This window comes from Drosophila hydei, unplaced genomic scaffold (assembly GCF_003285905.1).
Source record: "Drosophila hydei strain 15085-1641.00,03,60 unplaced genomic scaffold, DhydRS2 tig00008139-arrow-pilon, whole genome shotgun sequence".
Lineage (NCBI taxonomy): Eukaryota > Metazoa > Arthropoda > Insecta > Diptera > Drosophilidae > Drosophila > Drosophila hydei.
Genome location: NW_022045847.1, coordinates 335544 through 360872, shown reverse-complemented (window position 1 = coordinate 360872; position 25329 = coordinate 335544). Strand labels below are relative to the sequence as shown.

General features: G+C 33.0%; 8 protein-coding genes and 1 non-coding gene across 10 annotated transcripts; 7 read left to right on the top strand and 2 right to left on the bottom strand.

The window, feature by feature from the left end:
• The first annotated feature begins 364 nt into the window (after positions 1-364).
• Positions 365-2445, top strand: LOC111598524. The gene is made up of 3 exons (XM_023313808.1): positions 365-436; positions 541-625; positions 1751-2445. The coding sequence occupies exons 2-3, from the start codon at positions 562-564 to the stop codon at positions 2359-2361; spliced, it is 675 nt and encodes a 224-aa protein (XP_023169576.1). The 5' UTR covers positions 365-436; positions 541-561; the 3' UTR covers positions 2362-2445.
• A 2450-nt stretch (positions 2446-4895) lies between these two features.
• On the top strand, positions 4896-6811 carry LOC111598526 (trypsin-1). Its single transcript, XM_030225716.1, has 3 exons — positions 4896-5127; positions 5887-6273; positions 6441-6811. The coding sequence occupies exons 1-3, from the start codon at positions 4896-4898 to the stop codon at positions 6794-6796; spliced, it is 975 nt and encodes a 324-aa protein (XP_030081576.1). The 3' UTR covers positions 6797-6811.
• Positions 6812-7739: 928 nt separating this feature from the next.
• Positions 7740-9546, bottom strand: LOC111598560 (mitochondrial import inner membrane translocase subunit Tim17-B). 2 transcript variants are annotated; one of them, XM_023313858.2, is made up of 4 exons: positions 9512-9546; positions 9278-9457; positions 8101-8278; positions 7740-7997 (listed from the first exon to the last, which is right to left on the bottom strand). In XM_023313858.2, the coding sequence occupies exons 2-4, from the start codon at positions 9419-9421 to the stop codon at positions 7801-7803; spliced, it is 519 nt and encodes a 172-aa protein (XP_023169626.1). In that variant the 5' UTR covers positions 9422-9457; positions 9512-9546; the 3' UTR covers positions 7740-7800. The 2 variants fall into 2 exon arrangements, with proteins under 2 accessions (XP_023169626.1, XP_030081598.1); XM_030225738.1 differs by having other exon boundaries at positions 9278-9524.
• Positions 9547-10165: 619 nt separating this feature from the next.
• LOC111598562 (spermidine synthase) lies at positions 10166-12061 on the top strand. Its single transcript, XM_023313860.2, has 2 exons — positions 10166-10401; positions 11273-12061. Exons 1-2 carry the CDS (start codon positions 10268-10270, stop codon positions 12006-12008), a joined length of 870 nt encoding a protein of 289 aa, XP_023169628.1. The 5' UTR covers positions 10166-10267; the 3' UTR covers positions 12009-12061.
• Positions 12062-12956: 895 nt separating this feature from the next.
• LOC111598514 (eukaryotic translation initiation factor 4B) lies at positions 12957-16360 on the bottom strand. Its single transcript, XM_023313788.2, has 5 exons — positions 16273-16360; positions 14734-15888; positions 14605-14668; positions 13239-13365; positions 12957-13067 (listed from the first exon to the last, which is right to left on the bottom strand). The coding sequence occupies exons 1-5, from the start codon at positions 16283-16285 to the stop codon at positions 13014-13016; spliced, it is 1413 nt and encodes a 470-aa protein (XP_023169556.2). The 5' UTR covers positions 16286-16360; the 3' UTR covers positions 12957-13013.
• Positions 16361-18846: 2486 nt separating this feature from the next.
• On the top strand, positions 18847-20814 carry LOC111598515 (calreticulin). The gene is made up of 4 exons (XM_023313789.1): positions 18847-18993; positions 19067-19171; positions 19328-19800; positions 20145-20814. The coding sequence occupies exons 1-4, from the start codon at positions 18912-18914 to the stop codon at positions 20694-20696; spliced, it is 1212 nt and encodes a 403-aa protein (XP_023169557.1). The 5' UTR covers positions 18847-18911; the 3' UTR covers positions 20697-20814.
• Positions 20815-22059: 1245 nt separating this feature from the next.
• Positions 22060-23359, top strand: LOC111598528 (60S ribosomal protein L15). The gene is made up of 3 exons (XM_023313813.1): positions 22060-22129; positions 22494-22820; positions 22994-23359. The coding sequence occupies exons 2-3, from the start codon at positions 22512-22514 to the stop codon at positions 23297-23299; spliced, it is 615 nt and encodes a 204-aa protein (XP_023169581.1). The 5' UTR covers positions 22060-22129; positions 22494-22511; the 3' UTR covers positions 23300-23359.
• Positions 22264-22342, top strand: LOC111598647. The gene has a single exon (XR_002751389.1). It is a non-coding gene; the product is annotated as a small nucleolar RNA Me18S-Gm1358 (small nucleolar RNA).
• An 886-nt stretch (positions 23360-24245) lies between the features above and the next one.
• On the top strand, positions 24246-24775 carry LOC111598600 (transcription elongation factor 1 homolog). Its single transcript, XM_023313916.2, has 2 exons — positions 24246-24450; positions 24515-24775. The coding sequence occupies exons 1-2, from the start codon at positions 24335-24337 to the stop codon at positions 24645-24647; spliced, it is 249 nt and encodes an 82-aa protein (XP_023169684.1). The 5' UTR covers positions 24246-24334; the 3' UTR covers positions 24648-24775.
• The last annotated feature ends 554 nt before the right edge of the window (positions 24776-25329 follow it).

The following is a 25329-nucleotide window of genomic DNA, read 5'->3' as shown; positions in this document are numbered from 1 at the left end:
CTTGACTTCAAATTTTTTCAGTTTGAACTGGTTTTTGGCGCTGTCTTTTCAACGAATGTATTTTTTAGAATTCGATTATTTACTTATATCGATTGTTGTACAATGCCATCACGGTTTAGTTTTGGTCCGGTTAAATGTCAAGATAACAAACACAATTCATGGATGATATCAATATCACTATTCAAACATTGTGTACTATCCAATTGAATGTATAATTTACCGAAGCAAGCTTTCCGTTTTCTTTTATATTCCCTATTATGGAAAATCCAGATGTAATTGTAAAAAAGGCATATTCTAAAATAAAACTCAAAGGATTCTTATTTTAAATTGACTGACAATTATTAAAAAACAATTTTTTATTAACTATAAAAAGGAAAGAAAAATTACACAAAGCACACTCCCTACACATATGCCCATCGGATTTTAAACACTTGTGGTGAGAACATTGTGCTAATATCGATATTTTTAGAATCGTTCCACATTCGCCGGTATCATCCCTAAAATTTTATAAAAAGTATTTTCATATGTTTACATTTTTAGACAATATAAAATATTTTCGAAATGAGCTTACCACCTATGTTATTGCAACGACTAAAGTCACGAGGATTGGTTAATGCAAAAAATGGTAAGCTAATAGTTATATATTTACCTTATATATTCGATGTATAAATGTAATCAAAAAGAATATTAATTAAAGAAATAATAAATAAGATACAAAATTACATGTTTTTATGAACAATAATAATTTTAACGTTGAGCATGACATTAGAATAGCCGATTACCTGCTACTGCGAATATGCTTAAAATTGATTGTCGTATTTCATATTATAGACATATTGATAGACTATTGAGATTGTTAAAAAAAAGTGTTTTGTTTAATAGCTATACAAAATTCATAATATTTTTACATAGTGATATGATGATTTTCGAATGATTTGAATTTATTACACAATCAGTAATTGCTCTAATTCTAATTCTTCAGCAGTGCTTATGTACTGATGTAATATATTGGTTACTTTCCTTTGTATTTAAAACTGAATACATTGAAAATAGGAATTCAGGGCTTAGTGGAAATGTATGTAACAGACATATGGAGGCGTGTCAAGCGGCTCAGTCAATTTAGCGATATCTATCACTACATCCGTATGAACACACTAACCTCGTACCCTATAAAAGCCATACTTGAAATGTGGACACCGCGCACATGAGTTAAGCCTTTTATTCGATAACTCGTTCCTCATCGATAACCGGCTGTTTGTTTTTTTTTTACGTGTATCTTGAATTCCACAAAAACTAGGCAGCTTACTGCGTAGGTTATTATGAATATACAGATTTTTGATATGTCTGACCATGGATGAGTGGCCGGTGCAAAAGGTAATAGACGGACGTGCTATATATCGGACATTTAAAACCAGATCACTCTTGTCTTTATTAAGGGGGCCAATCTGAAAAACTGGTATTCCGTGCTTAAGATTAACAAATTGTTTGTGAAAATTGTTTCATTTTTGACAAAAATAAACAAATTTATTATTTTGATATTTTTCCAAAAGCTAAATGTTGTATGAGAAATGCACATGTGCAGAAATACCTTTTACTGTTTTAAACAAGATTTAAGAAAAAAAAGCTAAGAGAACCCTCGACAGAATTCATTCATTTTCAGAACAGATATCATCATCTTAATATATGTTAAGTGCATTGTACCAAAATATTTATTCGTTTTTTAATAATTTGTATTATACCTCTTTTTCAGAACAAAAACACTTACCCGAAGCAATAGAAGAAATTATCGCAGAAAATTATGATGAGGATGACAAAAACCCTCCATCTGACTATAAAGCCCACAACACATCTGTTACTAAGCACCCTGCTGTTAGTGAAAATCTGTGGCCAGACAGGATAAAAGAACGTATAGGGGTTACAGAATCACATCATGGATTTAAATTTTGTCCCAACACCTATAATATTTGGCACACCTGTACATTATACTGTGTTAACAAATGGGCGAACGTGAGGCCAAAGCCAAAGGAAAAGTATCTTCGTCGCTATAAAAGATTAATTCGAAAATATCCGCTTCCTGCAGATTGGGTTGATGTTTATGATAGCGGCTGTGGCTATTACTATTTTTATAATTCCACCACTCGAAAGGTTTCCTGGTTACCACCAACGCATCCCAATGCACGTGTTACCAACAGTGCAGCCATATTCCGAAAACAATTGGCAAATTCCAATGATGAATTTAATTTCGACCCAAAAGATACTCACGAAGCTGAAATTGGTACGCCAGCTTCATCTTTCTGTCCTTCAAAAAAACAAAAAAAGCGCGATCTAGAACGAACTCTCTTACGAAAGCATAGAACCTGAAATACTTGTAAACTCAAACTAACCAAAATATAAATTTAAAAATAAAAACAGCAACTCATTTTTATTATTGCGAATCGAAGTTGAAAAAATAGTTGTACAAAACCTGCGAACAAACGATTTCGTTGTCATTATCATCATATATGTTAACGCAACACAATGCTTAACAAGTAAGAATCAGAAAGGCAATGAAAAGCGAACGACTGCATGTTGGACGTTCCCCTCAAATTCAATTAAAAATTAATGATTTATCTGAGGTGCAGGTTATCGCGGATCAGCATGGTAAAATTTAGCGATCTTAGCCCTAAGATAGGATATACTGCTCTGTGTCTGCGTCCTCTTAAGATGCCGGTCAACAGTTACTACCACGCTTCAAAGGATATTCGCCTCTTTTTCTCACATTATTTTTTGTAAGTCAATTAAAGCGGTCAACAGTAACTTGGTTGTCAGCGCAGGCAACAGGCCTGAAAGCCGAATAAGTCAGTTGTTAAAGGAAGTTTTTCCTAGTTAATGTGAGTCTGCTTCGGGATTTCGGGTTAATATTTGGCACGCGGAAACGTCAATGAACCTAGGTACGACTAAGGCTTATTAACTGGTTGATAAGAACTTTCGGATCGCACGGCTTTTTATTTTATCATTCTAATAGATAAAAGAAACTCATTCAGCTGGCTTTACCCCACAAAGCACAATTGTTCAGTTTTTTGGTATGCCCTTAGTTACCACAGTCTAGTCTAATTTTCAGCAGTCTGGGGAGTAAACGTGTCTCATTATAAGTCTTAAGATTCGGTGAGTCAGTAAATTTTCAGTATCTTCCAGTCATAATTAATTACTAAGAACTTATAACCTTTTGCCTTATGCTACGTCAAGGAGTGAATGGACGTCTGGACTAGCCAGACATTGCGAATGACTTTGCATGTCGACTTTTGTACCTCCGAAGTAGCCTTTGATATCTACGGAAGTTAAGTTCTGAAAGTTGAATCATGTCAGTGTCAATAGGAAACGTTGTAGAATAGATACGGGTTGTCCGTAAGCAGATACGGATTTACAGATTACGGATTTTACGAGCGATGGACTTTGCCTTCCGTGTATTTTGAAATTCACATTAATTTGTCTAATAATTAATTTAGTTGTATTTCCATATGTCGTTAATCACCAAATCGAATTTCGTAAGTGTCAGCAGCATAGGTGGTTATCATACGCCAATAATCCATCACATCTACATCATCTACAGATCATGTTTGTTTCAAGTAATCGATAACTTGTTCGGCTCGATTATACACTATGCTTCACTTGTTTCGTTATATCGTATTTTCTAAGGTTATAAGCTTCAAATTGCTCAGTTGGGTATTTAAAAAAAATGTACAAATTGCTAGTATTCCAGTTATTCAATTCCATCTTTCCCCGTTTTGCGTTTTCCCACCGCTTTAAATGGTGAATTTTACTATTCAAACGAAATCGGACATTTTTTATTCATTCGCCTTTATGAAAATAAAAAGCAGGAACGTGACTATATTTGTAGAAATGCACTAAAATATTTTAAGTCGAGATACCCGGAACCGTGCGCATAGCTACTATTCTAATATTATGTGAAATCACAAACGCATATAAGCGCACTCACTTAACACTGCAACTTCGCTTAGACAACTCAAGCATGATTTACTATGGAAAACTAATTGTTGAACAAGTTTTATTTTAGATTAACTTTTCTCAAGGAATTTCCCAAGTTATAACATCTAGATTAAATACGTTTTTTTCTCATTTTGCGTGATGGGGAGAAGATATCCAAAATGCAAAGTATTCAAAGTCCGTGTATTCATTAAACTTACTGATTTGCGGCTTTAAACAGCGCCTAAACAAAAGAAAAAAAAATTATCGAATCTTATCGATAATAATGAAATGAAATGAACTTTCGAATAAAATGATCATATATAAGTTATATATGTTTTAAATGTTGTAGTCTTCAACGTTACTCCGGATAGGTTTGCCAAGCCTTCTGCCGGTTACACAGCCACGATACCCTGCCATTTGCCATTTTCTATTGGTCAGGGTATTCGTTAATCTGGCATTCCCGATCAGCCCTATCTACCCATTTAACATTTTTTTTTTCTTTATTATAATGGTTTAAAAGCTTCAAATATGGAGTAATATATATTAGTAAGTCTTCTGAAATTCATTTCAGTTTGTTGAACCAAAGATTGAAACGCGTCGACACATTGATAATAAGAATTATGGAATACCCTAATTAGGAAATAAATGATTACAAATAAATATTATCATTACAATTTTGATTATTATTAATGATTTACGCGAAGCTAGATATGAAAAACTAAAATATGTCTTAAAACAAACACTAAGATCCCTGGTTGTAAGTATTATTTTAGCCAGTTTGTACTCTACGTTCCTATATTAGGCGAGTCGTTTACGAGTGACAATATTTACATTTGTAAATTGTAACTAAATATAATTAAAATCAAAGTTTAAAGTCTAAGAAATAATCCTAATATATAATTAGGAAATATGTTTACTCAATTATAAAAATGAATATATTATGTTGCGTAGTAATATTAATGGTGACTTTTGATAAAAGTGTCACATGTTTCGATCAGTTTACCAGACATAATATATCTCTAAATAACACACAGAGAACCAGTAAATTTCTCTTTGACACTATCTTTCGCATTAGTTCCGGGGTTTCAAACGCTTTCGGTCTTGAAACAGAAGACGATGTGGAATACAGCGAGAACAACAGCCTGTCAACCTGTGACTGTGGTAAGACATTTGCAATGAACTCAATATATTAGTTTTTCCTATCAATGTACTATACAGACATGTATATATAGCCATGGGAAAAGCAGGCTTTTGCCAATTCGTTTCTGCAATATATTCGATAATTGAGCATTTGCATGTTGCTAGTTGGGCACTGCCGACTACAGCTTTCTCACTTGTTTCTGGTATTCCCATCGAATGTAATGAGAATCAATGTGAACTAGCATCACCAAAACGTACACTGATGAAAGTGTACATATACGGGTTTTTGACTGCGCGATCCTCTGTATTATTATTCACATTGAGTAACCTTTCGAAATTTTAGCACCAGCATTAGTTCTACTGGCGTGGTGTAAACTTTCTATATTTGCCTTGATTAAATCGAAATATAGGCCATCCAGTTAACTACAGCCCTTTGGTCGCTGTCGCTGATATTAATTCTAGGTCGATTAATAGCATATTTTTCTGAAATAATGCACTTCCATTGTTGATGTTTTTGCATGCAAATAGAGTAATTCTTGATTTGCCACGTTGCCACAAATAAATAATTTTCCAAACTTTATGTCTAATCGAACACTCCTTTCACCTCGTATAAAAGCCCACTTTAAGCAGTATTCGCGGGCTCTAAAATTGAATGCGTCAGAAATCTCATTTACATGTGTGTATGAGTATTTTCGTGGTTTCATTTATTTATGAGCAATATTCCCATTACATTTACAAATACCTGTGCTTAATTATAAAACAATCGAATTTTATTTATAGATTGTGGATTTTCAAATGAAGAAAATAGAATTGTCGGCGGAAAGCCAACGGGCATAAACCAATACCCATGGATGGCACGAATCATTTATGATGGCAAATTTCACTGCGGAGGATCTTTGCTAACCAAGGATTACGTTATTTCGGCTGCTCATTGTATAAAAAAGTTGAGACGATCCAAAATCCGAATAATATTTGGTGATCATGATCAACAGATAACGTCGGAGTCTCAGGCAATCCAAAGAGCTGTTACTGCTGTCATAAAGCACAAAAACTTTGATCCAGATACCTATAACAACGACATTGCATTGCTTAGACTCCGGAAACCTATTTTATTTTCAAAAATAATAAAACCAGTTTGTCTACCGCGATACAACTATGATCCCGCAGGTATTTATTTTTTACCATATATAGAAAAGATTAATTTAATTATTCATTTTGAACACATTTTTCCTCATTTCACATCTTAACATTTTATTTGTGGAGAATATCTAGGCTAACTGAATTCCTAAAGCTTATGTCAGAAATTTACAAATACTACACATTTTTCTTTGCAGGTCGCATAGGAACTGTCGTTGGTTGGGGTCGAACTTCCGAAGGAGGAGAGCTGCCCTCTATTGTGAATCAAGTTAAGGTTCCAATAATGTCTCTTGCGGAATGCCGAACTCAAAAATATAAAAGCACGCGAATAACGTCAACAATGTTATGTGCTGGAAGGCCTCAGATGGACTCATGTCAAGGTGATAGCGGTGGACCGCTTTTGTTATCCAATGGGGTCAAATATTTTATAGTGGGTGTTGTATCGTGGGGTGTTGGATGCGGACGCGAAGGATATCCTGGGGTCTATACGCGTATAAGTAAATTCATTCCTTGGATAAAGTCCAATTTAGAAAATACTTGCTTGTGTTCATAGTAAAATATTAAATAAATTATTTATTAAACAATTTTTTATTTTATAATTTGAAGTCTGTATTTTTTACTATTTATTCAAATTTAGAAGAAAAATCGAACAGCTTGTTGAAGACAACAGTTAAATGAAAGTTTATAAATTAAATAGTATTCTTAAAGAATTATTTTATTTAACAGTCAATTTTTTACGACTACTCAAAGCATTCTCACCACAATCCGAAACAGAATGGACAGACAGCTTTTTGCTAGGTCATCCTCAGGTGGCATCCGTAGAACGGTAGCTCCCACACATTGCTGGCTTACCCTTGCGCATTTGGACGTTTGGACAACGTTGCATATGAAGGGTTCCAGTGTAGCGGCCGGCAAGCTGCATGCGATGCAATTTTGTAAAGGGCAAACGTTAAAGGATGATCTGTGGGTGAGATAATTAGGTAACGCACAATATCCAGCAGACAGCAAGGCATTCCCATATATGCAGAACACATAAAGGTCAATGTGAAACATTGCAACATTGCAGGAACAAATCCGGAATGCATGTTGGAAAATACAGGGACTAATTGCTTGACTCCATACTTTAGATGTAACCAGGAAAGATCACAGTCAACACTTTTTCTTAGATGCCAAGTGTTATATATATCACACATACTATTTAAACTTGAATGAGATAAATTTCGCTTTCAAAATGCCCACTTTTTACAACGTTCCTTGAATAATTTTTTTAAGTAAAAAATGCAAAACCTATTGATTTTGTGGAAATGAAAATAGATGTCCAAGAAACTTTATACCAGTAAGCAACATTTACTAGATTGAAATCGATTCTTACCGATTGCAACAGAGTGTAATTTCTACATAAGTGTTTTGCGTGATTTATCAAAAACATATACATTATATAAATATGTAATACATTTACTTTCTACCTATTCAGGACATAACAAAAAAATCTTAAATCTTATTTAGGTTTTATTGTGCATACAAATTAATTTATTCTTAAATAAGGAAGAACATTATTTATTGATATTGTTTATTATTAGAGGGACTGAGCCCGAAATTATTTACAGATTCTCCCAAAACAGCTGGATCTTCAGTTGGCGGGGTAGGATTTTTGAATTGTTCAGCGGATATTCTCGTAAATAATATTCCAACACCTTCAATAAGAGCCAATAGTACTCCTCCTATGATTGCACTTCCAGCCATCGCGGGAATACCTATAATAAAATAAATTGTTTATTATTATTAGCAGTGCTGCTCATGATAAAACTACTTTTCCAGAAAAGTGACTGCAATCAGGAATTTTGAAATATAGCTTACCATTTCGTGCCGCCAAAATTCCTCCCGTTGCAGCCCCACTTATAATTGAATTCCATGGATCTTCCTTTTTTCGAAAATGAACCAGTGTGCAGTCGATTGTACTAAACATTCCTCCCCAAACTGCAAAATTTCCAGCTATTACGGGTGATCGTGTTTTAATAGCAGCTATACTTCCGAGCTAAAAGATAGAAAATTTCTATTAGTATCATCTAAAATCTAAAAGTCTTTTATAAATCCAAATCTCAATTATCCCGTATATGTCGCTAGTCTATATGTATTCTATATATGTCTTCTGCTTGAAATGGAATTGTACTGAAAATATACCCACACCCTTAGTGCATCTATATTTTTAGAGACATCTATTCATGGAAACATTAGGTTCTCAAGAGGGCATTTATACACAGCCGTACTTATAAACGAAAGTGTCGCAGAATTTTTTTTTGCAGAATTTGAGACAAATTTATGAAGGAATGACTAATTATAGAATTCATAAGTAGAAAGTTTGATATAATTTGTTATCTATTGAGTAACCTTTATCCCAGCTCTCTATTATTGAATAGTTGTAAGCCAAATCATACTTCAGTCTATACAACTTGAATATATACTTATATACCCGATTATAGAAATCATTCAAGAATCAATTATAATACATAGAAATTATCCATGGTAAGTATAGTACACTATCTTTACACTATCTATATATCTCTTATCTGCCATAATTTTCGCACGAGCCAATTACTTTCGTATGTGTGGCTCTTGTAGGATAAAGAGCTCCTCTTCTGAATGCATAGAAACAGAATAAACAAAACAATATAACAAAATTAGCAAAAATAGAATGCGCCATCCAATGGCTTAATGATGAAATGCGCTTGTGGATCTCTATCCGGTGATGTATATATATAATTGATATTGTGTCCTGTCTGTGGGGAAATATTATGACTAAGTCATTCCAATATTTAAGCCAAACCCTGGAACCATCAACAAGTCATAAGAAACATGTGGAAAATAATACTCAAATAACGATATTGCTAAAGAAGCCGCTATATTTAAAATTTCGCTGTAGCAAGTGACCCGTAACTATATAATTCGTACTTCTACTTAAAGAGTTTCTGGACGATGTACGCGTACACACAAATGTAATATTTGTTTATATACAGTAAATTAAATACATGCATACCATTCGTCTGTTCATTCCAGATGGTGCGTTTCTAAAACCTTTAATTGCTTGGAAAACACCACCTCCTATACAACCCATGGCAAAAGCACCTCCGCAATCATCCACAATTCGATATGGACATGGCTCACGTGCATATTCTTCCATAATTATGTTAGTGGGCTACAAATACACAATAACCAACTATATGTTAGCAAATAAGAATATTTCAAACTATGCACATGTTATTTAACACACCGCAACACCGAGTTCATATAACAATTTACTAGAGATGCTCGATATTTATTTGTACAGTTTATCGATGTATTTCAGATATCTGTAAAATATCGAATTAGTAAAATAACGGATGTAATCGAATTTTTTTGTCCATTCACACTGACTACATTTAATTGGGACGTAGGAATTTAATGAAGACGTAAATCTTACAAAGGCCACAAAAAGGGTTCTAAAAAAATTAAATAAAATCATTTGTAAGCAGATTTATCATAAATCCGTTTTTACACTGTAGAACAGCAATTTAATAAACATTACAAATGGGAATGACGTCAGGAGCTCCTGCGGCCGTACGTTTTATAATTACTTGTGAAGGAATGTATCTTAGATCGTTAATATTTATCATTTAGTAAATTTGGAGTCTCAACCTTTTATACACTTCAATTTGTACTAGAAATAAAGAAGAATATTGTTTTTAATATGGTATACGACAAGACTTAAAACAAAATTAAACTTCTATAAAGTTTATGACATGAACATATATTTTAAAAAGCAGTATACCTTACCCACTTTCAATGGATTCAGGGTATAAAAGAACTGTATTTATTGCTAGTATTTTCAATAATTTAATACTTTAGTATTTTTAAAATACGGTTACTTTGCCCATGCCCACGTGTTGCATTGTTTCACATCAAACATAGATTGAACACACATGTGTGTGGATTGATATTAATCCAAATCAAAATTTGTACTAACACTTCTCCTTCACGATATTTATTAATGGATACAATTTTAAAAGGCTGGTTCAGTGAAGTCCAAGACGACTTATGGCCTGGACAATCATTTTCTTTAAAAGTTAAAGATATTCTTCACAAGGAGAAGTCGGAATTCCAAGATATCCAAGTCGTTGAAACGTGAGTTAGAACTTTTAAAATTTTTTAAGTTTTTAAATTATATGTATGACAAGTGAAACGTTGTTTCTTTAATGCTGTTTAATTAAATTTTAATTAATTATTTAAGTATGTAACTGTATAACTGTACCCATAGTATGTCACAAAGGGTTACTGATTACTATCAGTTGAGCTTGATTTATACTAAAAGGGAATTTTGTTACGTCATAAATATCCCAAACCTGTATAAATGTATATACGTACGTACACATGTACTGAAATTGTTTCAAAAATAGACAAAAATTAAGCTGTGGTTAAAGACTAGCTCAACTCTCAGAAATGTTTTCTATAGCCATTATGTGAAAACTAAACTTATCTCATTGAAATGAATTATTAATAATAAGAAAAGTCAATAAATTAATTTTGTGAAGAAGACATATTCACAATTCAAGCTTGACTATCACAAGCCTTATTTATGTTATCAGTGGATCAAATGGTTTTTGATTATCATCATCCATTTACTTTAAGCTCATTTTACACAGTAGAGCCAGGAATTCTTGGGTAGAAGAAGGGCAACGGTTGATTGCGAAATCCTCCATACATGTTATCAACAGCTAAAGGCACATGGCTTTGCATCTAAGCAGTGTAACTTGCACAACTTATTTGTTATCTGACGATTTGAACTCTATCAAAGCACGCTCGTTGACCTCACGATTTAAAATATTGGTCTTCTTTCGGTTAATTGTTCGTTTGATTAAAAAGAAAACATAGAAAAGCAATATAGTTATGGAATATAGTATGGTCGAAGGTTAATACTAAATTTAATATCTAAGTTGTATTATCTATAAGTGTTCCATGAAAATATGTTTATAAGTTCTAAACTCTTTATTCACAGAGAGACGTACGGAAGATGCCTGATACTGGATGGAATCATTCAGTGTACTACCAGAGACGAGTTTTCCTACCAGGAAATGATATCCTTCTTGCCACTTTGCTGTCATCCGAATCCACAAAAGGTTTTGATTGTTGGCGGCGGTGATGGTGGCGTAGCACGTGAAGTTGTAAAGCATCCATTGGTTAAGGAAGTCCACCAAGTGGAAATTGACGATCGTGTCGTTGAAGTTTCTAAAAAGTACTTACCTTCTATGGCATGCGGATTTGATAGCGAAAAGCTAATTCTAACTATTGGCGATGGATTTGACTATATGAAAAACCATAAAAATGAATTTGATGTCATTATAACTGATAGCTCGGATCCAGTTGGACCTGCCGTGAGCTTGTTCCAAGAAAGCTATTTTGGATTGCTAAAACAAGCTCTAAAAGAAGGAGGTGTTGTATGCTCTCAAGCGGGAAGCTTTTGGCTGGACTTTGATTACGTAAAGAAAACAATGAACGGATGTGCCTTGCATTTCCCAAAAGTGGGCTATGCCATTACCTCAGTTCCATCTTATCCATGTGGTCACATTGGATTCATTATAGGCTCCTTAGATGAAAGCCGCCAACTCGAAAAACCAGCAAAAAGATTTGAAAAATCTGAAACTGATGCTCTAAATTTAAAGTACTATTCAAGTGATATTCATGAGGCTGCTTTTACATTACCTCGATGGGTTGAGAAACACTTTTACGAGTGAATGCTTAAACAGCTGTTATATTGTGTAGACCAAATTTGATGTAAATATTACATTCCAATAAATATATTTTTAAATCATACTCATTTTGGTAAATTATTTCTGACTTTTCATTCTACTTTTCATTACTATTCTGAGCAAGTGAGAATATTGAACTAGGGAAGCTTTCATGTAATTCTGCATAGGTAATCCGAGTGCAGCGCAGCCACATAGTTCAAGCGCAGATATTGCTGCATGGTTAAATGAGGTTGGTCTGAAACTAAACCGCTCGGAGAAAGTTTAAGAAATCGAAACCAAGAGAACCATTTGTGCGTGACGAAAATAGAGCAAATACAGAGAAGAAATCAAAGTTCGATTTCAAATCGTAGCAATTTTATTGAAGACGAAGAGGACATCTACTGCTTTTCTATGGGTGTTTCGGTATTTCTGCTTTCAACAATTCACAAAATTTGTAGCAAAATAGATTTTATTAAACAGAAACAAAGAAAATTGTCACAATGCATGTACAAATTTTACATATGACTAGCAAAAATGTCTATTTGGACTACACATCGGGCTTATGCTAATGACCCATTGCAGCAAACAAGAACAATAAGAAATAGAACTCTCATGCAATACAATGATTTCAAATGCAATAGTTTTATTCACAAAAAGCAGTCGGCATATCATAACTGCTGTTATCACTATGCTAGAAAGCTTAGACTTTAGATTATGATTTGACTATTTAGGTTAAAGGTATGGAAGCATTAGCAATATAGGCATTACCAGCGTCGATATCAAAAGATCTTTAAACCAACGCTAACTTTCCATTACGTTCTAAAACATCTTCAGCCGTTTGATCTATCGTCAGAGGCGTAGCTTGATAGGAATGAACAGATTAAAATTTGTTTAATTTTGATTTTATTTAATTATTGATTTGTTTCAAAATTGTGATTTTATTTTTAACTTGTAAAATGTGTTCGTTAATTTTTTTATTTTAATCATTTATTACAAATATAGAAATAGTTTTTATTCGGATGATTCATCGTCAAGTCCAGAATATTTGTTGGAAGACTGCAAAATCTGAAAGCATATATAAAATAACAGTATTAAAATATTTTGAATAATACAATATATACTTATGTTTAATTTTTATTTATTTATGGATTTTTTCTGACGATTTTTATATTTTTCAATATCAACATTTTATGGATTAGTATTTAAAATTTTATATACTATAATTTTTCTACTTACAGGTTCACACTGCTGAGGTGTATTCTTGGCCTGAAGACGTTCATTTCGAGGATCCCGTTTATTTTTGTTTTCCTCCTTAATTTTTCCTTCATTGTTCTGATTATGTTTTGCCTTTGTGTTCTCCAATCTAAAAGTACAAATTATCAATAATATTTTAAAATTGTATTTATGTTTTTCTAACAAGAAACATTTCACAACGATATGAACATTTTTTCTTATTTCAAAATTCATATAAAAATTAAGTGTTTTTTTTTGCAATATAATTTTAAAAACAAACGTTAAAATGCCGTTATTGTTTTTTTACATTTAAATTGATCACTTCGAAGAAACATGAAGAAACCCAAATTAAAATTTCTAGTAGATGGATTATCAGTATGTTCTGCAGACCCGTTCCTACAGCAGTTATGTTAAATTTATATATTAGACATATTTCACATCACCCGTTTCATAAATATATAGAATCGGTAAGTTAAAATACCTTTCAATAAGTTATTTTCTTTGTGGATTCTAATTTGTAGATGAGAGCTGTCTAAAAATGTACGAGCTAATCTTATGTCAAAGCTTGTTTCTTAATAATATTGCTCTAAAATATTGTTCAAATTGATTAAAAAGTGGATATAAACATTTCGAAATAATGTAACCTGGAATTTTAAAAATCTTTAAGTTATCTTTAAAAAATCAATGTACCTATCAGCCTATTGATTTTTAGCGTTATAAAAGAAAAAATACAAAGAAAAATATATAAGTGTATATACGAATATATAATATAAATTCTTTATTTCAAATTTGTGACTTGTCTAATTGCTAGCATCGACGCGTTCACAGGACGAACCTGGCGAAAATATAGACCACGGATGAACCAGTGCGAGTTATAAAGTTGGCCTGAATACCAAATAAAAAATCAATAGTTCTCCAGCAGGGAGTGGCCAACTAGGAGAATGGATGGTGTGAGGGAGGTACGCAAAGTAATAAATATATTCATTACCTATATATAATGTATACAGGAGCTTACTCTACTAGATGAACTTGTACCTGTAGAGTATCCAAAATCCAAATCCAAAAATATATATAACATTTAAAAAGTGTAAGAGTGGTTGTTGCTAATTCCGAACATCTGGACGGATTCGACTGATGTTTTTCAGACCGGCTGACTAATTTCTTAAACTGGTATGAGCGAGTTTAAATTTTGAAATTTGCACGTTTAACTATTGTATAATTAAAACAAGTCTGTGCAAGTGGTTTGGTGAATATGTATAGCCATTAGTAGAAAGTTTACAACAGTGTGTTAGTGCGAGTTCAGGGCTGTTCTATTATTTGTTAATATTATATAATATTTATCTTAATTTGTAAATTCACTAAATGTTACCTGTCATTTCGCTCCCGCGGTTTGTTCAATCTATTGTAATCTTGATCTTCGCGTCGTCGTTCACCTTTAATAGTAAATGATTATGGTTTTGTAATATAATATTTACAGATTTCTCCATTGAAAACTTACCTTGACTAACTTTGGTATCATCACTAATTTCTTGGGTACGGCGCCAACTTATAGTTCCCGCATTAGCATTTTCACTATCATTTTTGTCGAGCTGAACTTCCGACAGCTTTTCACTTATAACTTCTTCGTCAAAACGTACCTTTTCTTGTCGTCGAGCTTCTGCTAAACGTTCTTCAATTTCTAGTTCTCTTGTAGCGGTATCTACCGGTTTCGCCGACCCAAACACATTTACCGAAGGTAAACCACTTGGTTTATTGTTGACTTTTTTATCAATTTCGTTGACTTGATCATCATCATCTGGTTTAGTTACTATCTCCGGCATTGGTAGAGTTCGAGGTTTTAAATTTAGTTTTGGCCTTTCTTCAGAAGTAGCAGAATCTTCTCTCACATTAGCATCATTTCGAACGCGATATTTATCAGATGTTTCACGTGTGTCACGGTCCCTACGCGGAGGCGAAAAATCTGTGGACGGCTGCCGGGTATTTGTACGCCATGAACCTGGAGTATTATTTTCTTCTCTTTCTGCAATTGGTTTTCGTTCACGATTAAAACTGCGATCGAAATTTCCAGAATATCCCCCAAAGCTACTTCCATTATTTTGACTATCTCGTCTCCAATTTCCAGAATCACGATTTTCACTTGTATTTCCAAAACCTTCAAAACGACGATTGCCTTTCTGGCGATTTTGTTGATCATTTTCATTAGATAATTCAATTCGAATGCGGCGACCTTTAATCGAGGGGTCCGGCAAACTTAGCACGTTTATTAAGTCCTCCCTACTTTCCAATTCTACATAGCCAAATCCTCTAGATCGACCAGTGTCACCATCTTCCCGTGGCAGCCTTAATGAAGCGAGATTGATGCTCCCAAAGAAATCGTATATATCCTCTTCATTGGCATCAAATGGTAAGTTGTTAATATAAGCTATAAAGGGTGGCTTATGAGGGATAGAATCATCATCGAATATTCTATTTGCTCTAGGCGCGGTTGGTAACTGATAAACTAAAGGTAACGCATGGCTTCCATCATCACTTTCATCACCATCCAAATTTCTAACTTTTTTTGAAACTTGTGTTGTTCCTACGGGTGTATCACCATTGGAGAGGAACGATTGCAACGAAATAACAGTGCCTTTATTCTTTTTCCCTTTCTTGCCTGCAGATAAACAAGTAAAAAAAAATTATAAATTATGTGCACACATTTCTTCAAATAGTTTCACATGCTTAATATTATGAGAAGTGTACAATTTTATAAAATAAAAGTATATATTTTTTTTTGCTTTTCATGAAGATGCATGAGTAAATACATATTTAACAGCCATACATACACTACTACATTGAATAGCTTATGTATATATGTATGCATATACCGAACCAATATACACGCATTCATATGAAGTGTACATTACGTGTCAAACGTAAAGCCACGAGGGGAGAAATTTTAATTGAATATGGTTCCTTGTTTTTACGCACGTTTATTTAAATATATTAATTATATTAAATTATTATAATATAAATTAAATCTTAATTTAAATCGAACCTGCAGTAGCCATCTTGATGAAAAATCCAAACAAATTTAAATTTTGAAGAGAAGTTATGTGTAGCTATCTACAGACACATATCAATGTTTTGTGTGGTTATCGATTTCAAATAATCGTCTCTCACATGGTAATGAAATGCATCAAAAGCTGTTTCCACTATGTGCATTTGAATTAAGTAGAGTAATTTATTATCATCACCAAAAATTTAGCAAGTAATTTTGTTAATATATGATAATATGTATACATATTTTAGGATAAAATAGTCTGTTCTATTTAATATAGAAAGTTTATTGTTTTATCCTTAAAGTATTTAAAAATATGACAACAGATTATTTGAAACGAATACAAGAATTATTCTAAAATTTCAGAGTAATGATAATGACATTATAAAAAATATATTGTGTGTATATATTATACGCATATGGGTCTCTTCGTCTGTATTTAGAAAATACGAATTTAGGGTATGTTTTTTTTAAACGTTTGAACAGGCTTCTGCTTCTGGGAGTTCCCTTAAAACATATATATTCTCGACCAGGATCAACAGTTAAGATTATCGAGTCATGTATGTATGTGTCTGTGTATGCATGGATATATGGATCTCAGAACATAAATAGTAAAATAATAGTAACGTATGTAAGTCCTCCTATTGCGCAGAGCACCTTCCCTTAATATAATCGAAAATATAAATATAATCAAATAAATGAAAACTTCTTTATATTGAATTATTTAATTTGGCAACCAATTGCGTAGGCCAATATGAAAAGATTTTTCAAAGTTTGTGGTTATTAATTGATGGTTATTGATATCATGGTATCAAACACTATTTTCCAAACTGTCCATAAGAATTGAAAAATTGTTGGAGACATCTCCAACTCTTTGCCGAACTGTTGTTCCAGAAATTTATTTTCATATAAACGTTACCTTTTTTAGTTTTCAATAAATTGTTTAAGATTGTTATCGAACTTCAATTTCTACAAAATATCAGCCACGTCTTTTAAGCTAGAGTCTCACCAGTTTTCAGGTAGTTTCGGTGTTTTTTATATCCTGATCCCTTTGAAAATGGGAAAATAGGGTAAAAGGTGCAGTGGCAGTGTTGGTATCCTGGGTTCAAACCTGGCAGCGAAGCAACATTTTTTATTGTTTATAATTTTTTGATTATGGCGGTGTTAAAAGAGTTGATGAGTGTTATAAACTGGGGGTTCGAATCTTGGTGTCGTAATGTCGATTTTTATTTCGTTTATACAAACTACGGAAAATATTACAAAACGCAGATAGGGCTGTGATCAGGGTATCTCCTAGTCGGGCACCCCGACTACAGCTTTTTTTAAATTGTGGGATACTTTATTTTAAATGTGGGATACCGATTAAAAATTTCAAAGTTGGAGGAATTTTGATATGCCATATTTTCAATAGACTATGTAGATTGATGATTATTTGGTAAGCATTTCATTTGAAGCAGTTATTAGAGAAACCATGTGGAAAGGAATTAAGTGCATTTTTAAAATTCCATTAACAATTTTCGCAATTGCTATTAAATATTGTGTGAACTGACCGATGCTACTTCAGTTCTCTACTTGCGGCACAACAAGTTAGTCGTTGGTAGGTTCGAATCTGGACATTTTATTTGAAAATTACATTTTTTTCAGTGACAATAATAGCTTTTGATTTTGCATCCAAAAATACTTAAAGCTTTCATTTTTAGAGTATTATTAGTTTTAAAGATTGTGTAAAATGTGTAAAATATGTTTAAATAACTGAAATTTGTTATCGATTCCAATCAAATGATTGAGATAACATTTAATTAACATTTACAGTTTCACACGTATGATATTCTAAATAACGCATAGATCAATGATTTGATGAAAACGTGAACAATTCGACTTGCAATGGGTTCTGAGACTAAAATCGATTGATATTGCTATTCGAGAAATACATTTTAATGAGATAATGTTCTTCACAGGTGAAATCCTCAAAATTATAAGTACTATATGTTGGTTGGTTCTGCTATTAAAGTCTAAAAGTATATCATATGGGCTGTATTAAGGTGAAGTTAATAAAAGCTCTTGTTCAACTTGACTTGAATAAGTTAAATAATAGCGTTTAAGTTCTCAATACTAGAAACACTCATTTTATCATAATACACTTGCAGACTTAACCTTAATATATACGTTAACTGGTAGGAAAATTATTCCTTCAAGTTGCTAAATTGATAAAAGGGCACAGAGCAAAAATATTATTTATTCGATTAAGAGAATTTATTCTTCATTTTTGAAGAATTTTATTAAATATCAATAACAAATATAAATAGAAAGTCTGCTTATCGAATATATACATTCTTCACTTTTCACCGCATACCTGGCACATAAATTGAACGCCGATAAATTATATTATGTATCGAATAATTTTGAGCTATTTTACAACACTCTTGATACGTAGACAAATGTGATTGGTCCACATGTATCCAATGAAAACGTTCCACCGATTTTACAGATAAACTATACTTGTCCCTTTTTGACGTTTTTCAATTGCTATCTAAATAACCTTCCACATAGCCGGCGTTTGTGAACAAATATACAGATTGCTTCAGTCAGTAGAACAAGTTTGTTTCGGGAGTTTGTTGAAGTAACACGCGTGCATCATGTATTGTAAGGCGATTGTCGCACTATTTACAATAGCACTTGTAAGTGCCGAAGTATTTTTCGAGGAAAAATTCGAAAATGGTAAACGTGTATTAATAATGGAAATTAAATAAATAAGCCTAACGTGAGTTTCTTATTTGTATATATTTTATAGAAAACTGGAAGGATGAATGGGTCTACAGTAAACATCCTGGAAAAGAATTCGGCAAGTTTATTCACTCCTCAGGCTCATTCTTCAACGATGCTCAAGCAGATAAAGGTACGTACACTCTTTATTCATTCACATATATGTATGTCGTCACATACGTCTGTATGTATGCATGTGTCCGTATGTATGTATGTGGCTGTACTTCTGGGACATGATGTGTATCTAAACATAATAGCAACAACCATTAATAAAATGTACTTTTTTTAGGCATCCAAACATCACAAGACGCGCGCTTCTATGCGTTGTCTAGAAAGTTCGATGGATTCTCAAATGAAGATAAACCATTGGTAGTTCAGTTCTCAGTGAAACACGAGCAAAATATTGATTGTGGGGGTGGTTATGTGAAGCTGTTTGATTGCTCTCTGGACCAAACTGACATGCATGGCGAATCACCCTATGAGATTATGTTTGGACCCGATATTTGTGGACCCGGTACCAAGAAAGTTCACGTCATTCTAAGTTATAAGGGCAAAAATCATCTGATCAACAAGGATATCAGATGCAAGGATGACGTCTACACCCATTTCTACACTCTAATTGTTAAGCCCGACAATACTTATGAGGTTCTGATTGACAATGAGAAGGTGGAGTCTGGAAATCTTGAAGATGATTGGGACTTCTTGGCGCCCAAAAAGATAAAGGACCCAAATGCAAGCAAACCAGAAAACTGGGACGATAAGGTACGAGTTGATAAAATAAACTTTTCATTTACGTTAAGTGCTATTAATAGTCGTATGAATCGTTTACTAGTGAAATCAACTTTTACTCATTCATACATTATATATGTTATACACATATATATATTTCGAGTCAAAGCGTAGAATAACAAGTTTCCGTTGGTTCAGGTAGTGATAAAATGGCAAATCAAATGTAGTTAAAAGTTGTATTGCTACGTTATGGAAATTTATTCACAGAAGTTTATAAAAGTATTGGATAGTTGCCTTACTCTATATAATATGTTAAATTGACTTGACTTTACAGTTATTTCAAATGTATTTATTATTTATTTCAAATTGCTCAACAGGCAACTATTCCCGACCCAGACGATAAGAAACCCGAAGATTGGGACAAGCCACAGCACATTCCAGATCCTGATGCCACCAAGCCTGAGGATTGGGATGATGAAATGGATGGCGAATGGGAACCACCAATGGTCGACAATCCTGAATACAAAGGGGAATGGCAGCCTAAGCAGTTGGACAATCCCAACTATAAGGGCGCTTGGGAGCATCCAGAAATCGATAACCCTGAATATAGTCCAGATGATAAAATCTATCTGCGTAATGAAATTTGCACGTTAGGCTTCGATTTGTGGCAAGTGAAATCTGGCACGATATTTGACAATGTCCTCATCACTGATGACATCGAACTGGCAGCCAAAACAGCGGCTGGCGTTAAGGATACGCAAGCTGGCGAGAAGAAAATGAAAGAATTGCAGGATGAAGTTCAGAGGAAGAAAGATGAAGAGGAATCGAAAAAGAACGCAGATAATCAAGATGAGGACGATGACGACGATGACGAAGAAAATGCCGACGCGAAGTCTGAATCAGATGATAATGGCCATGATGAATTGTAATTAATATCTCATAATAAGTATGAACGTGGTCCGAATTGAAGTGGCTTGCCGGGTGGATGCAAGCACTTTATAATATTTATGTAGAATTAAAATTTTGCAAGACTTATAATATAATTTAAAATAAAGGATTTGCATATTAGTTTTCAATAAATATGTCAGAAAAAACCTTTAATGTCTAAATATCTGTTGTGTTTTCAATTTATTACAAGCATAATAATAGTTCATGCGAACGAAACAGAAATCTTGAGTACTCTTCCGCATTTTGTTTCATATCTAATACTGCACACACAATAATAGCGAATGATTCGTCTGTGCCAATCAGTTTCCCAGTTTAAAAAATAAGCTTGTATATTTATTTAATATGAATAAAAATCGAACATATTGAAAATGGTTTATCTCAGATTTGCACTCAATTAAAAGTGTATTGTATTGTATCCTAATGGATTTTCATATTTAATAATAGAATATATATTTTTTATTTGTTCATTTATTATGTATTAAGCTAAATGAGAAAATGCCACAAGAGCCGACTACAATTTTAAGTACAGTGGAATCCAAATAAAACCACAAAACCATCAAATTAAAAAGATTATAGTATTTAGCGTGTTTCTGGCTTTCCAGTTTACTAGGTGTGGATATTTGCAGAATCTATTTTTTGTGATTGTTGATGGAGCTATTTTAAATTGTTTTGCCATCTCATATTTTCGTTATGCATATGTTTATTTTACATTTAAACAATCAACTTAACATTTGGAAAACATCGCTAAGCGAAAACAAGAAAACTAAGCATGTATAGCGCCATAACGACGACAAGCTGTTTGCAAAACTTAACGGTAGTTTAACTGACAATAAATTTTGCTTTGATTCTTTATTTATTTATATTTACAACTAAGATTAAATAACTTATTCGAACCAATTACAATTATAACAATAAAAATATTAAATATATATATGTTTTCGACTATATGTTTAACGACTAAAACATCAGATCAACAATTTTCAGCTTATTCTACTATAACAGTATGATTGCAATCATATGTGCAGCATGTGTTTTGAGCCCAAATATTCTAGTTTTCTCTTTTCAAAAATATACTGATACCTTGACCATTATTTGCAATTTTTATGCTCGAACCTCAAATTTCATAAAAATTTCAATAAAGTCTCAAGGTACAACTTTGTATATTTTCAATTAGCTAAGCTCTGTAATTATAATTAATTAATCATATAAGTTAGTCAGAAAACCAGGTGCACTATTGGTTATACGAACTATAGTTTGTTCTTCAATTCCACTGTTTCAAAATAGTTATAAATCATTCTAGTGTTGCTAACCTGAAAATGTAAAATTCAATTCCCATTTTCAAAGCAACTCTGACAGAGAGTCTAAATGACAACTTGTCAAACTTCCGTCTTTTGGATTTTGGTCGGCTTTGAAGGTGGGTGCTATTCTGCAGTGTGGCAAATAATATTACTTGTTTTTAGATACAATCATGGAACATTTAATTAATCAAAATGTTTTTTTGTTTAACAGGTAAATGCAGCTATTGGTTAAAGAATAGATTTACGGTCCATTTTAAAATGATGATATTTTCCATGCACCACTCTTATGCCCTTGGGCAAAATGAAGATTATGGAGATGCTGACAAATTTTGTAGATCTTAATAGCGAATATTTATCGCATTCTGGTTAATTGAAATAGACGTTTCTGTTTTAGGTTCATAGAACGTAACAATAATTTTAATAGACCGATGATGTGACACGTTATTATGTATACTAATAACAAATTCCATTTGTTACTAGGTCTATCAAACTTTGGACATGGGGGCCTACCGGTATATGCAAGAGTTGTATAGAAAGAAGCAGAGTGATGTTATGCGTTACCTGCTTCGTATCCGCGTTTGGCAGTATCGTCAATTGACGAAATTGCATCGCTCGCCCAGACCAACTCGTCCAGATAAGGCTCGTCGTCTGGGATACCGTGCAAAGCAAGGTTATGTCATTTATAGAATTCGTGTTCGCCGTGGTGGTCGCAAGCGCCCAGTGCCTAAGGGATGCACATATGGAAAGCCTAAGAGCCATGGTGTTAACCAACTTAAGCCTTACCGTGGACTGCAATCTATTGCTGAAGTAAGTATATATGCATATATAATGTGCAAATATTCTTGAATGATGATAATTCTTTGTTTTGTGATAAAATAATGATTTCTAACTTCCTTAGATGTCTGAATTTATGACTTAAATACAAATTTACTTTAAATTTGAACAATTTTCTAACATTTATGCGTATATTTGTTTTCCAGGAACGTGTTGGTCGAAGACTTGGTGGTCTGCGTGTTTTGAATTCTTACTGGGTGGCCCAGGACGCTTCCTACAAATACTTCGAAGTTATTTTGGTGGACATCCACCACAATGCAATTTGCCGTGACCCTAAGGTTAACTGGATCTGCAAGCACGTGCACAAGCATCGTGAACTTCGTGGTCTGACTTCCGCAGGCAAAAGCTCTCGCGGTATCGGCAAGGGCTACAGATATTCGCAAACCATTGGCGGATCAAGACGTGCTGCCTGGAAACGCAAGAATCGCGAGCATATGCATAGAAAGCGTTAAGCACTTATGTTTCAGCCAAAAAACATTTGAAATACATGTTAATAATGGTGTATACAGTAATATTTTTGTATCATTCTTAAAAATGGCGAGTTTCACTATAGCGCCGCAAATAACTAAGAAAAAATTCCAAAGAGTTATATTCATTTTGCGGCGCATTCATTTAAATATAGATCACTCTTGTCTAATATTAAGAAATAATTTCCTAATATTAGAGAAGTACTGAGCTAATTTAAATTTGATTTCTAAAATACTAGTCCGTTATTCATATGCTTGTGTGAATTGGAGCAGTTTTATTGGTTGTATCAGCCAAACAATATTTTATGAAACATGCAAGATATCCTAAGAAAATTTTGTATTTATTTCATTTGTAAAATACATATATATGTGTTATCATATGGGCGAGATTTTCTTGGGTCAAATGGTATTCTCTTAAGACAATATTCTTTGAATATACAAGTTAACGGATTATTTGATCACAGGTGCAAACTGCTTATATTCTTGATAACGTAGTTGTAGGATGTTTGCTGCTGCATTTCATGCCTAAATAATATATTTCACCTGATACGAGAAAGGATTTTTCCTTTGTGGGCGGGTATTAAGTTGATGCGCCAGGACTATAAGCTATATCTTACATAGGAAAATTTTCAACAGTGGGAGATTTATGTATTTATATATATATAAACCTGGCCTTATGATCTTATTATTTTTTTAATTGAACAACCGAAGACTAATTAATATTAACTTAATTCATGATTAACTGACTAATAGCTCGAAACTTAAATTATATTTATTATTAAATTAAAAAGATAGAAAATAAATAATTTAAGTGAAACATGAGGGTTAACATTAGGCACATATCGATAAGCAATTACCGATATATCATTTCGGTTGAAAACATTCATTGCCGGTTGTTTTGACATTTTACACATCTCTATTTGAATGGCAACAATGCGAGTCTTTCGTCTATTTGTATAACACTCAGTAAATAGTTTGTAGTGATATCAATTGAAACAAAATAGTTTTACCTGATCAAATATGGGAAGAAGAAAATCTAAGAGAAAACCTCCACCTAAAAGAAAAAACATCGAACCCTTGGATCAACAGTTTAATTGTCCGTTTTGTAATCATGAGAAATCATGTGAAGTAAAAATGTAATTTGTACGTATTTTTTTAAAATTAGTTCAGAGTAATAATGATCTTTTATCATCCTTACAGGGACAAAGGCCGGAATACCGCTAAAATAACTTGTCGCGTTTGTCTAGAGGACTTTCAAACTGGAATTAACTTTTTGTCAGAACCTATCGATGTATACAACGATTGGGTGGATGCATGTGAAACTGCAAATTAAACCGAATATATTTGATCAATATAGGTTTTCTTTTTACAAATTCATTTTGATACTTAAATGTACAATATTCTTTCATTGTAATGCCTTTTGTTTAAGTTCTATTTAAGACACACATATATTTGATGTCATGAACAGTAAAAACTTGATACAGTAGAATTGAAAAATTACTTTTAAGAGTATGATGAATAAAAAAAGTGTAATTTACTTCTAATTATTATTAAATTAGAATATTATTGCAAGCTCTCATCTTACTTTATTTTCAAATGTCCGGATTCGATCATCGTATAGATGATCATAGTTAGAGATCTATGGAATTATCTCGATGAACTGAACTGAACTGATTTATTAATAATGAAAGAACTTAAGATCATAGTCTAATTTACCTCACTAAATGATTAAATTTCTGACTATGCTCTAACGGGGTTCTTGCTTCTTCTTTTAATGACAACATTGTCATTTGTACTGCTATCGATGTAGTATTGATATAATGTTAATGCTTGAAAAATTATCTTTATTCTGTCTCCGTATTATTTTTCTCTTTCTCTTTTTCTGTAATATGCGTCTGCGACGTGCGTGTGCTCATAGCCTTGTGGTCAAATAGTTTATGTACTAAAAAATAAGATCTTAAATAGATAGTTTCATGTATTTTATGAATTGCGCTTATCCCAACTTGCGGATAGGT

Bases quoted from the DNA above. Each gene is read 5' to 3' on its own strand.
- LOC111598524 (XM_023313808.1), top strand. From the start codon at position 562: ATGAGCTTACCACCTATGTTATTGCAACGACTAAAGTCACGAGGATTG. The intron at 626-1,750 runs GTAAGCTAATAG...CCTCTTTTTCAG, and splicing joins ATTGGTTAATGCAAAAAATG to AACAAAAACACTTACCCGAA.
- LOC111598526 (XM_030225716.1), top strand. From the start codon at position 4,896: ATGAATATATTATGTTGCGTAGTAATATTAATGGTGACTTTTGATAAA. The intron at 5,128-5,886 runs GTAAGACATTTG...TTTTATTTATAG, and splicing joins CCTGTCAACCTGTGACTGTG to ATTGTGGATTTTCAAATGAA. The intron at 6,274-6,440 runs GTATTTATTTTT...TTTTCTTTGCAG, and splicing joins ATACAACTATGATCCCGCAG to GTCGCATAGGAACTGTCGTT.
- LOC111598560 (XM_023313858.2), bottom strand. From the start codon at position 9,421: ATGGAAGAATATGCACGTGAGCCATGTCCATATCGAATTGTGGATGAT. The intron at 8,279-9,277 runs GTATGCATGTAT...TCTATCTTTTAG, and splicing joins CTGGAATGAACAGACGAATG to CTCGGAAGTATAGCTGCTAT. The intron at 7,998-8,100 runs GTAAGCTATATT...ATTTTATTATAG, and splicing joins AATTTTGGCGGCACGAAATG to GTATTCCCGCGATGGCTGGA.
- LOC111598562 (XM_023313860.2), top strand. From the start codon at position 10,268: ATGGATACAATTTTAAAAGGCTGGTTCAGTGAAGTCCAAGACGACTTA. The intron at 10,402-11,272 runs GTGAGTTAGAAC...CTTTATTCACAG, and splicing joins GATATCCAAGTCGTTGAAAC to AGAGACGTACGGAAGATGCC.
- LOC111598514 (XM_023313788.2), bottom strand. The intron at 14,669-14,733 runs GTAAGTTTTCAA...TTACTATTAAAG, and splicing joins TGATACCAAAGTTAGTCAAG to GTGAACGACGACGCGAAGAT. The intron at 13,068-13,238 runs GTAAGTAGAAAA...ATATGCTTTCAG, and splicing joins CACCTCAGCAGTGTGAACCT to ATTTTGCAGTCTTCCAACAA.
- LOC111598515 (XM_023313789.1), top strand. From the start codon at position 18,912: ATGTATTGTAAGGCGATTGTCGCACTATTTACAATAGCACTTGTAAGT. The intron at 18,994-19,066 runs GTAAACGTGTAT...TATATTTTATAG, and splicing joins CGAGGAAAAATTCGAAAATG to AAAACTGGAAGGATGAATGG. The intron at 19,172-19,327 runs GTACGTACACTC...TACTTTTTTTAG, and splicing joins CGATGCTCAAGCAGATAAAG to GCATCCAAACATCACAAGAC.
- LOC111598528 (XM_023313813.1), top strand. From the start codon at position 22,512: ATGGGGGCCTACCGGTATATGCAAGAGTTGTATAGAAAGAAGCAGAGT. The intron at 22,821-22,993 runs GTAAGTATATAT...TTTGTTTTCCAG, and splicing joins GACTGCAATCTATTGCTGAA to GAACGTGTTGGTCGAAGACT.
- LOC111598600 (XM_023313916.2), top strand. From the start codon at position 24,335: ATGGGAAGAAGAAAATCTAAGAGAAAACCTCCACCTAAAAGAAAAAAC. The intron at 24,451-24,514 runs GTAATTTGTACG...TCATCCTTACAG, and splicing joins AAATCATGTGAAGTAAAAAT to GGACAAAGGCCGGAATACCG.